This window comes from Lissotriton helveticus, chromosome 1_1, assembly GCF_964261635.1.
Source record: "Lissotriton helveticus chromosome 1_1, aLisHel1.1, whole genome shotgun sequence".
Taxonomy (NCBI): domain Eukaryota; kingdom Metazoa; phylum Chordata; class Amphibia; order Caudata; family Salamandridae; genus Lissotriton; species Lissotriton helveticus.
Window position 1 is genome coordinate 1,252,716,112 of NC_136057.1, and position 14,598 is coordinate 1,252,730,709.

The window sequence follows — 14,598 nt, forward strand, 5'->3', positions numbered from 1 at the left end:
TGGCAATGTTTCCTCACTTGGGGTGAAATTAGTTTTTGAAGCCTAATAATCATAGGAATCAGCAACTCAAGTGGAGTCTCTGGGCCTTGGGGGCACAATTAGCTCCTGCATGGGTAAACAAGGGCATAATGCCAATTAACCTTTCCAAATAGATTCATGATGCAAGGATACAAGTACTGTAAAGGATGTTTTGAGGTCCAGTTTTTCTTTAAACAACCCCTGGCTGAACTCCCTGTTGTTATGGTTCTCACAACAGGCAAACGAGGCAAATGAAAGGAAACGTGAAACACATTTTCTCCAGGCAAATTCTAAGCGTAGCAGAGTGAACGCTGTTGCATATGTACATCATCACTGTGTAGATGTGATGATGAGGTAGATTCTAGAATTGGTATTACTTGATGTGCAGGGAGTGGGAGCTGGTGGAATGTGAGGACATTAACTGTATGACTTGTGACTTATGAGGATGGATTAAACATACCTGCTGACTACAAGCTTGTTTGTCCACTTATTTGGATTGGATTACCACCCTGCCACTTCCCTACAAACGCTATAGCACATCCCCACATATTGCGGTAATCATGTTGGGGTACTCTTAAAAAAAAACCAGTAAAATGACAATAGGATTGAAAGGTACAATCGACTACTCACACCAGACCTTTACCAGAAATGTGATAACTGTGGTGAAGGATCCATAAGGCAGATGGGGTTCTTCACAACCAATGATCTCTCTTGGTATCACTGGTTGCGACTGGGTGCATTATACGCACAATCAAATGTCCAAATGATATATCTGTATGTAACGACGTTGAATTTCATCGTGTATTGACTTGAAGATGCCTTACAGCATGGGTGGTGAGACACAGGATATGTCTGTGTACACAAGGGCTAAATCACTGGTCCCATCTCTCGCCATGAAAAAGATCATTCACCTGAACAGACTGACCTGCTCCAACTCCTTTAAGGAGGTTTGGCTTAAAAAAGCTACTAATACAGTACTCATACCTGGTAGTCTAGGGTGAGTAAAGTGGCTAAGCAGAAACCGGCTAGCCTAGAGGACATACGTCTTAAATCATTTCTTAAGGGTTCCAGTCCTAGGCCATGCCATGCCATCAAAGCAGCGAGTGAACGACACTCCAAGAAGTACCTCTTACAATCCCAATGGATGGAAGTGCTTGTGCGATCCCTTCGGTGGTATGGACGAGGAGCACTAAGACTGTTGCACATATTATGAAACTCCAAGGAGCACAAGCACTTCTTTTATGATGGTCTTTCTCACCATAGTTATGAGTTTGAGGCTTGATGTGACTTTCAAGGCTTCTTGGATGGAGTTAAACCACAGTGCGCACAGTGCCCTCAGGTTTATTCAACCCCTCCACCATCTCATTCACATCGCAAATGAAACATTATCACTCAAGCACTGGGCAGGTACACAAAGTATAAATCCATGCCCTGCTTGCCATCCTGCTTCCTACTTACCCTCATTCAGACTCCATGGTCCTCCACACTGCGTGCCCAACATTCACCTCAGTCTCCTGCGTCACTCACTCCTATAATTTCTACGCTGCTGCCACGTCTTCTCCCTGTCACCAGTCAGCTGCTACTTGCTGTCCCTCTTATGCTACATGTCATTTGGTGTGTGCCTTCTCCTCTCCGTGGTTTGCTTGTCTGCCACCACTCTATGTTGTCTCACTATTCCCATCCCACCCCGCATATAAACAGCCTAAGCCCCCGCTACTGATACCCTTTCATTCCCCTCATTTCAATCTTTCCATCCTTCTTCCCAGTTTACTCCCTTTAGTATTGATTTTTTTTGGTGTCCACAGATTTCCCCCACCACTTGCCTGAGCTCATCTACATTGTATCCTCCTCTATACTGTGCAGCACACAGTTCTGCACTATACAATCCATATACATAGAGATAACAGCATATGCCAGTTTTAATTATCTTTAAAAGGCACATATTGAGCAACACAAGAAACATTAATATTATTTGCACTCAGACTTTTTGGTAAGTAACACAGATCAGCACCCACCTATCAAGCTTCCTAGGGCCAGTCTCCTCCGGCCAATCCGCTCCACCAGCCAGACTCCAACCAGGGTGAAGATGAAGTTTGTGAAGGCTGTGACCGCAGCAAGCCAGATCGCAAGGCTGTCACTCCGCACGCCTGACATCTGCAGAATAGTAGCGCTGTAGTACCTGAAATACCATAAAAATCAAAGACATTCTTATTCCAATAAATCGTGATTGCAATATTCCAAGAGCAACGATAAAATTGTAGAAATAATATGTGGATATAAAAAAGCTGAAAATCTGCAGCAGTGAAGTTAACAAAGTCAAACCACTCTGTACAATATATTGACTAATTGCTCCTTCCTCAAAAAACCAGATGTATTTAAATAATTTAATAGATAGTTTTAAATACGTGAAGAACCGTTGCTGTCATCATGGCAGAAACCGCATTCAATATGTTGGCGAGCATATGCAGAAACACTATGTATAAACATAAATGAAAGAGGCTGTTTTAAAGTAGGAGAACCTAAAACATAACTATGCAGCAAAACAAATTGTACCTCCCTAGAGCAACACTAGATACTTTCCAGGCTAAACCCTTCAATTGACAAAATGGCAACATTTCAATGCTCCTCCCAGTAGGGGAAGCCCGAACCTCCCACAAGGCAGTGGTGCTTGAAGAATGCATAACGACCAGCCCAGAGGGCTTGTTTTGAACACCCTCTGGGTTTGATAAAGACAATCTGCAAGAGTTCCTGCTGGTCAAGACCTCACTTATCCAATGAAAACGGCTGACGTGCAATTGATGTGCTAGTTTTTTCATACCACTGGTTATGTCAGAACTGAATTTAACTCTCATTTTGGAAATTAATTTCTGTACGGAGAACTGCAGTCTGGTATGCTATGAAATATATGTTCACTGTTTTTAATTTAAAAGGAGGACTTGTCCTAGATAGGAAGCCAACAGAGATACAAGCTGGGGATTGATTTCCAATCATTGATTTGTACTCGGATAGCAATTCTGAGTTGTGAGATAACTATCACAACCATGTTGTTTTCACCAAACAGATTTTGGCAGGTCAAGTCTTCCAAAATGTATTGTGGGAAAAGATTTAGAAAAAGAGACAAAACGTAAAATTCAAAAAGTCAAACACTGATTATGCATTTTTGCCTCATTTTCAAGTTCAAACTCAGAATTGGAGGAATTTAACACACCCAATAAACACCTCACTCTGGGGTAAATGAATCAAGGTAGGCTGCAGGATCTGCCGTCCACTCTATGACAAGAGGTTGTCATCTCTTCTTAGAGGAACCTAGCAGTTTGAAAAGATCACCAATGCTATTCTTAATGCTCCTAAATAAGTTTACTCATGCAGGTTAATTTAATTGCCCCAATTTCATAACCAATGGAGTGTGCCTATGATGGACTCTGATGCTATGACTGTACCACAGCACACTGCAGGGTCAGTTTTCCCACTGGCACATTTGACCATCTTGCAGCCCAGAAGGGTTTAAATAACAAACAGCTTCGGTATTTCACATCAGAACTATCTCCCCAATTAAAGCACACATGTTTCATTTCAAATTGCTATTCAAAGTTACTTTGATGAAAAATAGGCCCTGGTTGATCTGGCTTTAAGAAATCTTTTTGTAAATGAAAAACGAATGGGGCCATTCAAAGCTGGCGGGAATTACCAACCGACAATTTAGTCCAGGTGACAAACAGATACTAAGTAGCACCCCATTCAAAATCAGTAACGCTGGAATTAAGGATCACCCGCTGTTTGAATTTGGGGTATGATTACTGCATGTTTCCCCCTTTCTAACCTCTTCTTCCCATACAAATTTTGACAAGATTTTCCTGGCGTCATTTGCAAGGGGAAAATATTGTAATCTGAAATTGGATGCAGGAACCCTCAGATTCAAATCTGATAGGGCCACTGAGATGGGTAACATCATCATATAGCAGTTCATGGGTTTTTGGGGTACACATTGGACTCTATAAGAGGGGCTTAACTCTGAGTATTGCACTACGGTTAGAAGAAATATATCCACTATGTTCCACAAGTAGTGAAAAAGTCTACAATTCACAGAGGTCTTTCTTTGCACACTTGTGATTTCAGAGCAAGGTCTAAAGTGATTTAAAGGTTGACTGAGGACCTAAGGGGATTTAAAGGTTGACTGTGTGAATGTGCCTTGAAGCCAGTTTCTTGCGTTTGAACACCTGTTTAATTCCCACCAATGGGATCTGGGCCAACACGCAGGGCATGTCAGCACTAACAAAACAGCCAGAGCGCCCTGCGAAAAAATTACACTATCACGCATAGCAAACAAGGAATTCAAATGGACAATTTACCATAGATCAGAAATAATTATTAATTATTTGTTCACATCATATATCTAAATATATACACTATTAGTGAGGTTGGGCCTCTGTGCTCAACCTCAAATATTTATTTGCAACCATCACCCCAATCTATGCAAAAGTTAAGTTCCCTTCCATTAGTTTGCTGTAAACGGATACATCACTTTTTGGCTATACCTAAGTGACATTTGTAGCCAAGAGTGAGATTTAGGATTGATCCCCTAGCTATAGTTAAATAATTAAATAATTAGAACACCAATGGGAATAATTGAAAGCATGGGGGAGGAGGGGGGGCAGTCAGTGACCAGCAATGTAGATTTTGAATCTATTTCATGTTTTCACTGTCATTACATGTAGATGTTATTAATCTTCAACATATTTTTACTGTTTTGTTTAATTATGTATAATTTGCATTAATAAAATGTTCACTTATGTTAAGGATTCATTTTTGCTCGACAAACCACGAATACCATTTGAAAGAAAAATGCAGTAAGATCTAAACGAATAATTCTTTCAAACAAGCCCAATTTGGTTAAAAATAGACCATTGGAAGGCATCAGGTTGAAGGTATCTGAGTGAATTTTCTGCTCATTGCTGAATATCTGTGGATCCTGCGTCTAAAAAATCAAATCTAAGCAGGGCCCATTCACTTCCTCATCCTTGATAGGTCGATAAATCAAATGCCATTAAACTCGGTACTAGCACACTGCATTTACAGTGCTATACAATAGCAAAACTGTGGGAGCAGGCACAACATAGCTCAATACCTGCTATTATACAAAATAAAAAAAGACAAAGACAGCATTTTGATTTTCTGTTTACCTAGGATTTAGTACCACTGTCATCCGAATTTTGTGATTTCTGGAAAACTGACCCGAATGAAATTCATTTAAAATAAGAGGAAATGATTCTATCAGCTGATGTCCAGGCTTCATCTGTCTCCTAACTTAGCCAAAAACATGGCGGCCGTCGTGGTAGAAAGAAGAGGGGAGAAGCACTGGGCTACAAGGCACAGTCGTACAAGGATGCTAACAAGGCTCTGCCCTAAACCCCGAGAAGGCCCTGAGTGACACAGACAGCTCCGCGCGCTCACCCAGGCCTGCGAAGAGAGACGGCTGAAGAGATTACACACAAGACTGTCAATTAAAACCTCCCGTCGGGAGAGTTGACAGGTCTAAGACCCGGGGTTAGCGGAAGGAGCGAAAAAATTGAATTGTTTTCCAGTATGAAACCTCTAAAAGATTTTCAGGACAGTGACAAATAGGGCGGCTGATTGGCAGTGTACGCGGGGGAGAGAGCCGCGAGGCACTGGATAGGAACCAGCAATTGTTACCATATTGGCGGGGAATAGATTATATGTTCAAACTATCTCACGCGACATATGTATATATAGGTGCCCAGTTATACCCGGCGCGTGTACATATATACATTCTATATTGAAAGCAAAAGGTTTGCAAACAATTGATATGCTTAATGTAACGTTTTCAATTAATTTGATCTAGGCAAAAAATAAACAGTCTGCATAAATTCTCATAAAAAGGGGAAGAGTATAATTTAGCGCAAACATTGAAAATCGATTAATCAGGAATGCACCATATTTTATTTAACGATTTGACATGGCTCGAAGATCTGTGCAGTTTCCACCGAGTCCACGCATTTAAGTTATGCGAATCTCATATGCACTGAAACGTAAAGGGTAAGGTTCAGAAAAGAAACGTGCTACAGTGGGGTCAATCACAGGTTAGTTGGTAACCCTAGAATTTTATTTGCACAAATGATAACTGAGTCAGTCAATCATATCATTGTTCGGAGAATCAACAATTACAATATTAAAAAAAAGATGTACTCTCAATGAAACAGAAATAAATTCCTCTAATCTAAGTTCATTGGTTATTTAAAGAAATAATGCATGGACGCCCACATGCAACAGGCGGCCATTAGATAGAAGTTATATATCGTGCCTTCTTCTTGCCCCCTCTTAACCTCCACAAATTACCTATTGTCGAATCAATCAAGTCGCACAATGCCAGAGCCCTTCTTCGCAATAGCGCAATTTCTAGACCTCGGCTTAAACTATGAGGCAATTATCGTATTTCTGACATTCCATCCCCTCCTTAAAACATTTGCTAAAGGAAATTGCTGGTCACTATTTTCAATCTTGTGAAGTACTATAAACTCGGCTGCACTTCCATTTTTTATTGTTGACAAATTGGCCTGAAATGAAGATTGTTCCGTGGATAATCTACTACATCTACATCTAGACAACAACAGTTGTCTGGTCCATGTGGATAAGGGTGAGGGGTGTTTGTGGAGCCTCCGAACCATGTACAGGAGTAGTGGGAGAGGTGGAAAAGTGTAGGCAAATATCCATGACCAGTTCATCTATAGGGCATTGCCTATGGACTGTGGGGGATGAAACCTGGAGACGAAGCTTGGGCATCTGGCGGTTTCAGCAGTTGTGAATGGATGTACGTCGGTGAACCCGCAACGTTGGAAGTATGAGAGCAGCACTTGGGGGTGGAGTGGGACATGGACATTTTACCACATCCTGTGGAGCAGGTCTGCAAAGTCCCTGTACACTTCCAAAAGGGACTCTGTTAAAAGATGTACATCATTACACTTAAAAATGGAAATGTCTGCAGCTCATTGGAATTCATTCCGCAGTTGCTGGAGCAAGGAGTAGCATTCCAAACCTGAACATCAGTTACAAACTTTTCATGGGTGGCAGGAACATCTCATTGAAATAATCCTTCTGTCCCACCTACTTTTCTTAAACCAATTCATACCGATGGAAACCCCATTCTCTCATTGACAATCACTTATATTCGTAACTGGATTGGGGTGAGAGTGCCCAACCTCCCTTTCAATCAATCAATCATTTGTAAAGCGCACTTCATACCCACAAGGGTTTCAAGGCGCTGGGGGGTGCTACTGATCGAACAGCCAGGTCTTGAGTATACGCCTGAAGGTCAGCAGGTCTTGGGACTGTCGTAGGCTCAGTGGGAGGGTGTTCCATGTCTTGGTGGCGAGGTGGGAGATGGATATCCCACCGGTGGTTGTTCTTCGGATGCGCTGGACGGTGGCGAGTGAGAGGTCGGCGGAGCGTAGCTGGCGGTTGGGGATGTAAAAGGAGAGCCGTCTGTTGAGGTAGGCTGGGCCGGTCTTGTGGACTGCCTTGTGTGCATGGGTGAGGAGCTTGAAGGATATCCTCTTGTTGATGGGGAGCCAGTGCAGGTTTCTCAGGTGGGGGTGATGTGGTCGTGGCGTGGTACGTCGAGGATCAGTCGTGCTGAGGCGTTTTGGATGCGCTGTAGTCATTTGATGAGCTTGGTTGGGGCTCCCGCGTAAAGGGCATTTCCGTAGTTGAGTCTGCTGCTGACAAGGGCCTGGGTGACTGTCTTTCTTGTATCTGTCGGGATCCATATGTAGATCTTGCGGAGCATGCGGAGGGTGTTGAAGCAGGAGGAGGAGACAGCGTTGACTTGCTTGGTCGATCATGTGAACAGAGAAAAGCTATGGGCCCTGATGATAGGCCTAGGGGTGGACCAGGACTTAGTTAACATCCTCAAAGCCTTGCACTGGAATACTACTGCTTCTGTCCGTTTTAACGCAGACGAAAGCAGGACTTCACCATTCCCATGCAACAGTGGTGTGCGGCTGGGCTGCATTTTAGCTCCTTTTTTATTTTCCCTTTACATTAATAATTTAGATAGTGAACTAAGTAAACTAGGAGTAGACTCTCCTCCTGCTTTACGTGGACGACGCGGTGCTGTTAGCTCGGACTCCTAGGGGGCTACGGAGGCTGATCGATGGATTTGTAAGCTTTATGAACACACTTGACTTATCAGCAAATTTGGACAAATCCTATGTCATGCTGGCGGGGGCCAGACTAGACAAGAAGTTTTCCTATAAGATAGGCACCCATAAAATAGGACAAGTTCAGTCCTTCTCCTATTTAGGTGTATTATTTGATGGGTTGCTAAAGTTTAGACTTCTTGTGGATAAACACTGTTCAAAACTGGTGGCCTCAACTAGGGCAATAATGAATTATGGTCGTAGGCTGGGAAGATGGTCCCCTGAGCAAGTCATGAATTTGTACAGGTCAATCTGCTGCGCCAAAAGTAGCCTACGGGGCAGAAGTTTGGGGCTTCGTAAACACTCACCAGGTACAGGCAGAGGAAAATAAATTCTTTAGAAGGATACTCAAAATCCCACACAGAGTACCCCTGCCTATATCACACATGAAGAACTGGGAGAAGCCTATATTGAAGACCAAATCAAGGTCAGGCCGCTTTTGGCCTGGGTGAAGATCTGGTCTAACCCAGAGGAAGTCCTTAGTAGACAAATTATAACAGACTGTCTGAAAAGAGATAAAGGGAGATTTATCCCCTGGCTAAATTATGTAAAGTGTACTTTAGAGGACATCGGCTGCAAGAACCTCTTTACTAATCCTGAAGCCATTACTCCCCAGGATAAACTGAGAGTCAAGAAAATGTTTGGGGAATGGATAATTGCAAGCAGGGCGGTCATTGAAGAACGCAAACCCACAGTTGCTGCTTATAGACTATTGAAAATTGAGAGTGGAATGGAACCCTATCTCTCACTGACCCACAATGCACAGGACATATTTTTTATGACCCGTTTTAGGTTCAACCTTTTGCATCATTTACTGGTCGACCCCCCAGGTTTTACTTTAACGGTTGAGCAGAAGGGTACCTGCGGCTGCGACAATAGGTCTCTGCAGGATGCCCTTCATTTTGTTTTACTATGCTCATTTTATACACTACCTAGGCGCAAGTTCCTGTGGGAATCTTGAAAAGAGCCAAGTTCAAACACGCCAAGGTAGCTTTATTGTTCCTGCAAAAGGCTAATGACGCATATACTCTGTTTTGTATTATGAATTTTATTAAGATGGCGGTGAGGATAAGGACCTCGAGAGGGAGGAGCTGATTGTAATGTCCGTTAACCGAGAGACCCTTGATAAATGAAATGCTATGAATTGAATTGTTTTTTAATGTTTTTAATTGTTTTTATGCACTTTTATGATATTTTTTAAATGCCGAATAAAGAAATATTTGACTTTGACTTGCTTGGTCATTGAGAGCGTTGAGTCGAGGATGATTACCAGGTTGAATGCGTTGTCGGTGGGTGTCAGGGCTGCCCCCAGTGCAGTCGGACACCAGGAGTCATCCCAGGCTGAAGGGTTGGAGCCGAGGATGAGGACCTCCATCTTCTCCGAGTTCAGCTTCAGACGGCTGGTCTTCATCCAGTCGGCGACGTCCTTCATTCCTTCGTGGAGGTTGGCTTTGGCGGTGATGGGGTCCTAGGTGAGGGAGAGTATCAGCTTAGAGGCGTCGGCGTGGGAGATTATGTTGAGGTCGTGCTGTTGGGCTACGTGTACGAGCTGGGCCATGTAAATGTTGAACAGCGTCGGACTGAGGGAGGATTCCTGGGGTACGCCGCAGATGATCTCAGAGGCTTTGGAACGGAATGGGGGAGGGGGATGCTCTGGATTCTGCCGGAGAAGATGGAGGTGGTCCAATCCAGAGCCTTGTCTCGGATCCCTGCGGCGTCGAGGCGTGCGCATAGTGTGCGGTGGTAGACGGTGTCGAAGGCGGCAGAGAGGTCTAGGAGGATGAGTGCTGCGGTGTCACCGTTGTCCAACAGGGTCCTGATGTCATTGGTGGCGGTGATGAGGGTAGTCTTGGTGCTGTGGTTGCTGAGGAAACCTGACTGGAAAGGGTCCAGGATTCTGTTTTCTTTGAGGTATCGGGTTAGCGGTCTGTTGACGGTTTTCTCGATGACCTTGGCCAGGAAGGGGAGCAGAGATATGGGCCGGAAGTTCTTGAGGTTTCTTGGGTCTGCCTTAGGTTTTTTGAGTAGGGCGTTGATCTCGACGTGTTTCCAGATCTCTGGGAAGGTCGCGGTCTCGAGGGAGAGATTGATGACATTGCGCAGGTGGGGTGCGGTGAAGCTGCTTGCTCAGTTGAAGACGTGGTGCGGGAATGGGTCTGACGTAGAGCCGGAGTGGATTGTGCGCATGGTCTTGATGGTGTCATCAATGCTCACGCTGGCCCAGGCTAGCAGGGGGTCGAGGTCGATGGTGTGCGGAGGGTCTGTTGTGTTGCAGTCTATTGGGGCTATCTGGGTGTTGAAGCTGTTGTGGATGTCTGCTATCTTGTGGGGGAAGGTGGCGAGGGAGTCAGACAGAGCTTGCGACGGCGGGATGTCATTGGTGTTGGAGCTGGGATTTGAGAGTTCCTTCACGATGTCGAGGAGCTCCTTGCTATTGTGTGCGTTGTTGTCGAGGCGGTCTTTGAAGGAGGTCCTCTTGGCCGCCCTGATGAGGTGGTGGTGGTTGCGGATGGCGTCCTTGTGCGCTGCGTGGCTGTCCGGAGTTTGTTCACTATGCATTTGCATGGTCATGACTAAGGGAGGTATGTGAGGAGGTGGGTTTTGCAATGATTGACAGGCCTCTAGGAGAGGTGGTTGTCCCTTGTATGTGTCCTCCTGGATGCTGCAGAGCCTGAGGGGAGGATGGGTGTTCTATTGATCTAATCAATAAAACACAACAAAAGGTCAGGAATTGGGAAATGGTTGACCTGACAATATCTTTCCCTATCAACTCCCAGCACTCTTTAATATGTTCCTCAAGAACCTCCCTGACCAAATGTCTGGAGCCTCCTCAGATGTACTTAGTATGGAGTGCATCCAATCCTATCCATCTTTCCTCGCATGATGCCATTTTGTTGACCAGTAGGGAGTGTGCACGAGATGGATTTCTCATTTTATTCCACTCTAGTGACAATAGGCATCTGATAAACACAGTCATTTTTACTCTATAAAGGCTTTCCCTTTTTATTAACATGAAGTTATGCTGCTCTTTTGAGGCAAGGGCTGACCCTGCAAGGAGCTATGATGCAGCAAAGTTATTTTCTAGCCGAGTTTTCTACGGGTGTCCCAGCGTGCCTCAGCTTCTCTGCCTTGGTCAGTGCTTATTTGTACTAGTGTTTGCAGGTGGTGGGCACTTGCACTAATTTTGATGATCATCACCAGACATTAACTAAGAGCATGAGAGAGAAAAACATAAAAAGGAGAACTAAGAAGAGATAAATATAGGAAAACAGTGAGAATGGGCGAAAGGTATTTAAAAGAACATTTGTTTGTGAAACAAAGAAGTAAGTGTTAGGAGATGGATACAAGAGGCATGAGGTGGAAATAAAGCTAGACCACCCGGGTGTTAACCAAATAGGTATTCAGCTGAAAAAATTAGGCCTATGCTCTTTTATTTATTTTGTATTTTTTTATTTATCAATTTAAATATTTATAAAAGTAAGTACAGCACGCACAGGAGAGAGAGGCAGAGGTGCAAATAGGCACACACTCTCAAGAGACTTGCTGGAGCAACCAAGCCCCTTACACAGTCTTCTTTTAGTAGTGTAGTTCCAACAAGCATTGGCAAAGTCAAAAGGTCGCACCTTTGGGACCTATTGGCTTTGACAATGGTTTTTAGTGATACTGCAGCATGGCTAAATAAGATTTTTTTTTAAATCAGCCTATCACGCAGTTGCCTGTACCATTTTAGGAGTACGTATGCATGGTGTGCAGACCTATCAAATGACATAGGTAGTCTACTTTTTTATTTACCAATCCAAATTGGTTCTGTAAGTAAGGACAACTGCATAAGTAGTTTCATTTTTTTTAAAGTGAGTGGGGTGGAAGCAACATTGGAGGAAGCCACTTGATGTTGCAGGTATAAACAACACATGAGTGTGGGTGGGGGAGACAAGGCATGGGTGGGGGAAACAAGATGGAGGGGCTTGGATAAAGGGGTATAGACAAGCAAATGTGCGAGAGAGAGAGCAATGTAAAGCACATGGGGGAGAAAATCAAACAGGCGAGAGAGAATAACATGGGTTGGTTGAAGAAGCACATGGGGGAAAAACCGACATTTGGCACCAGCGGGCACATCACAGAGAGGGTGAGGGAAAAGCACCAGGGCAAGTAACAGCAACGCAGCGAGAGGAAGAGAGGCCCACTAGGAAGATTGCTGGAAAAAACATATGCAACAAGGGGTGCTGCAATGTACGGGGCTGAACTTTGGGGGCATTGTTCTTTGAGAAACATTCCCAAGTCTGAGAACACTTTTGTCAGGAAGTTATTTGGTCTTCCCTTAGTTCTCACCTCACATTGCTTCGTTTGGACTCAGGGGTAAGGCCAATTGCCGATGAAATTGCTGTTAGACCCCTAATTTGTGGCCATTGCTTATGGGTAACCTCGGAATTGGAAGTGTATAGGGACAAGTTAAAGGAGGTCTTGGGCTTGCAGGGCGCTGGGAAACTACAGTGACTAGCATATGTCAGGGACTCATTTATGGACATGGGCAGAGCGAGTCTACGGCACAACCCTGAGGAAGTCAGCCCCACAGTTTCTAGAAAGGAATTGGTTTGGAATACAGGGAGGGTAAACTCGGCCATCTACAGGGGTGCTCAGCAACAGGACCATTAACAGTTGTGTTTTTGAGAATAAAAGACAGTACATCCTACAGTCTGCCCTGGATGAGACACAACGCGCGCTAGCGAAGAAACTGTTTATCCAATTTAGGCACGGGGTTCTCCGGCTGCACGTTTTCTCCAACAAATGCGCAGGAACACTCTCTCTAGGCCGTCCAACCTGTAGCAATGAAGAGGAGGCAGAGTTGCATGTATTCTTTTTCTGCCCTGGTTACAGAAAATCCAGATGCTGTTGGCTGACCCAATTATGTAGAAACCTGGGAACCAAACACTGTGTAGAGGCATTTAGGCTGCTGTAATACAACACTCTCGCCAATTGTATTTGCGGTGTCACGCTTCCCACTCTCTATGTAGTGTGTGTGCAACTCACGTTTGAAAACCAATGTACAGGACTAAGTTGCTAAAAACTTTTTTTTAATTCTTTCTAATAGGGCTTGCTCTATTTTTAAACGAATTTTATTATCTGTGACTTTATAGAGTGCTCTTTTAGTGTTTTATTAATATGAAATGTATCAGTTTTATCTCTGCTCAATAATTCAATAATTGTATATTTTATCAACAGGGCACTCTGTAGGTGTTGTTATGTTTTTTGCTTATTTATTGGGGCGCGGGACAATAGTCTGCAATTGTAATATAGGAGTTTAGGGCTCTGAGCATATTTACTGGAAGATGCTTTTATGTACCGTCAGTTCATTGCACTTGCACTTTTATGGTCTAATGTCCGCAATCAAGTATTTGAATAAGAATAGGAAAACATATGCACTCTTGTGGAGTGCTAAAGACAAACGATAAAAATAGTTTCCTAAAAGTGAGCAGTGGAAGTGCACAAATAAATTGCCAATGCAGCAGGGGAGAGACAGATACATAAAGGACAAGAAAGCCATGGAAAAGAAGCAAGCAAATGAGAGTGAAAGTAAATCCAACCAGTAGTAAGCAATGGGCGGGCTCCACGCTCCTCTACTTTCTTAGTAAGCCCACATTACGTCTTACGCAAGACATAAAAACCAACAAATTAGCAGCCCTAAAATTCTGAAACAAGTGCGCCACCCGTATTCCGCATTTCCTACAAGCTTTAGTATTGTCGCCTGATCATGATGATCTAGTGTCACCATCATTTATTTCCGCTTAATAATATGTTAAGCTGTAACCATCAGGGCCGGACTGGCCATAGCGGGCACCAGGCGTTTCCCCGGTAGGCTGCTAGGATGGGGTCCGGTTTTGGGCCAGTGAGGGCCATTTTTGTTACCGGGGTCGGCAGTATCGGCCCCCTGTAACAAAATTGGCCGACACCGGCCCTCGCAAACTGCTCAGCTGCACTCCCACTCATCCACGGGGGGGTCCGGCTAAGAAGTTTGCCAGGGCCGGTTTCTGTTCCCAGTCTAGCCCTGATAATCATAGCTTACAGGATCTACCCATGATTATTTCATTATTTACGCATTTTATTTCACACATTTTTCATGTTTTATATTTTGGATTAGCAGACTGAATGAATCGTGTATTTTGATTAACTTTAGTTAGCACATGTGCAATTTAACGTTGTTATGAGTAGTCCTAGCTGAAATACTTGATATTTTAAATATACATGGATGCTTGTTGTGCATAACATGTTTTCTATTTATGGTACCAGTGCAACCGTGTACTCATTTAAAAATGTTATTCTTAGTTAATTTATAGTCCTTAGGTCACATAGAAGCAAGTTGCTAGTTTGG

The 14,598-nt window shown here is 43.8% G+C and overlaps 1 protein-coding gene across 1 annotated transcript in view; it reads right to left on the reverse strand.

Moving 5' to 3' along the window:
• The window catches only part of SLC2A13 (solute carrier family 2 member 13), a 1,480,845-nt gene that overhangs the window by 475,589 nt on the left and 990,658 nt on the right, over positions 1-14,598 (reverse strand). The window contains exon 5 of the mRNA XM_078680010.1: positions 2,034-2,197. Coding sequence (XP_078536136.1) covers positions 2,034-2,197 — 164 coding nt within the window. The remainder of the gene's footprint in view (positions 1-2,033; positions 2,198-14,598) is intronic.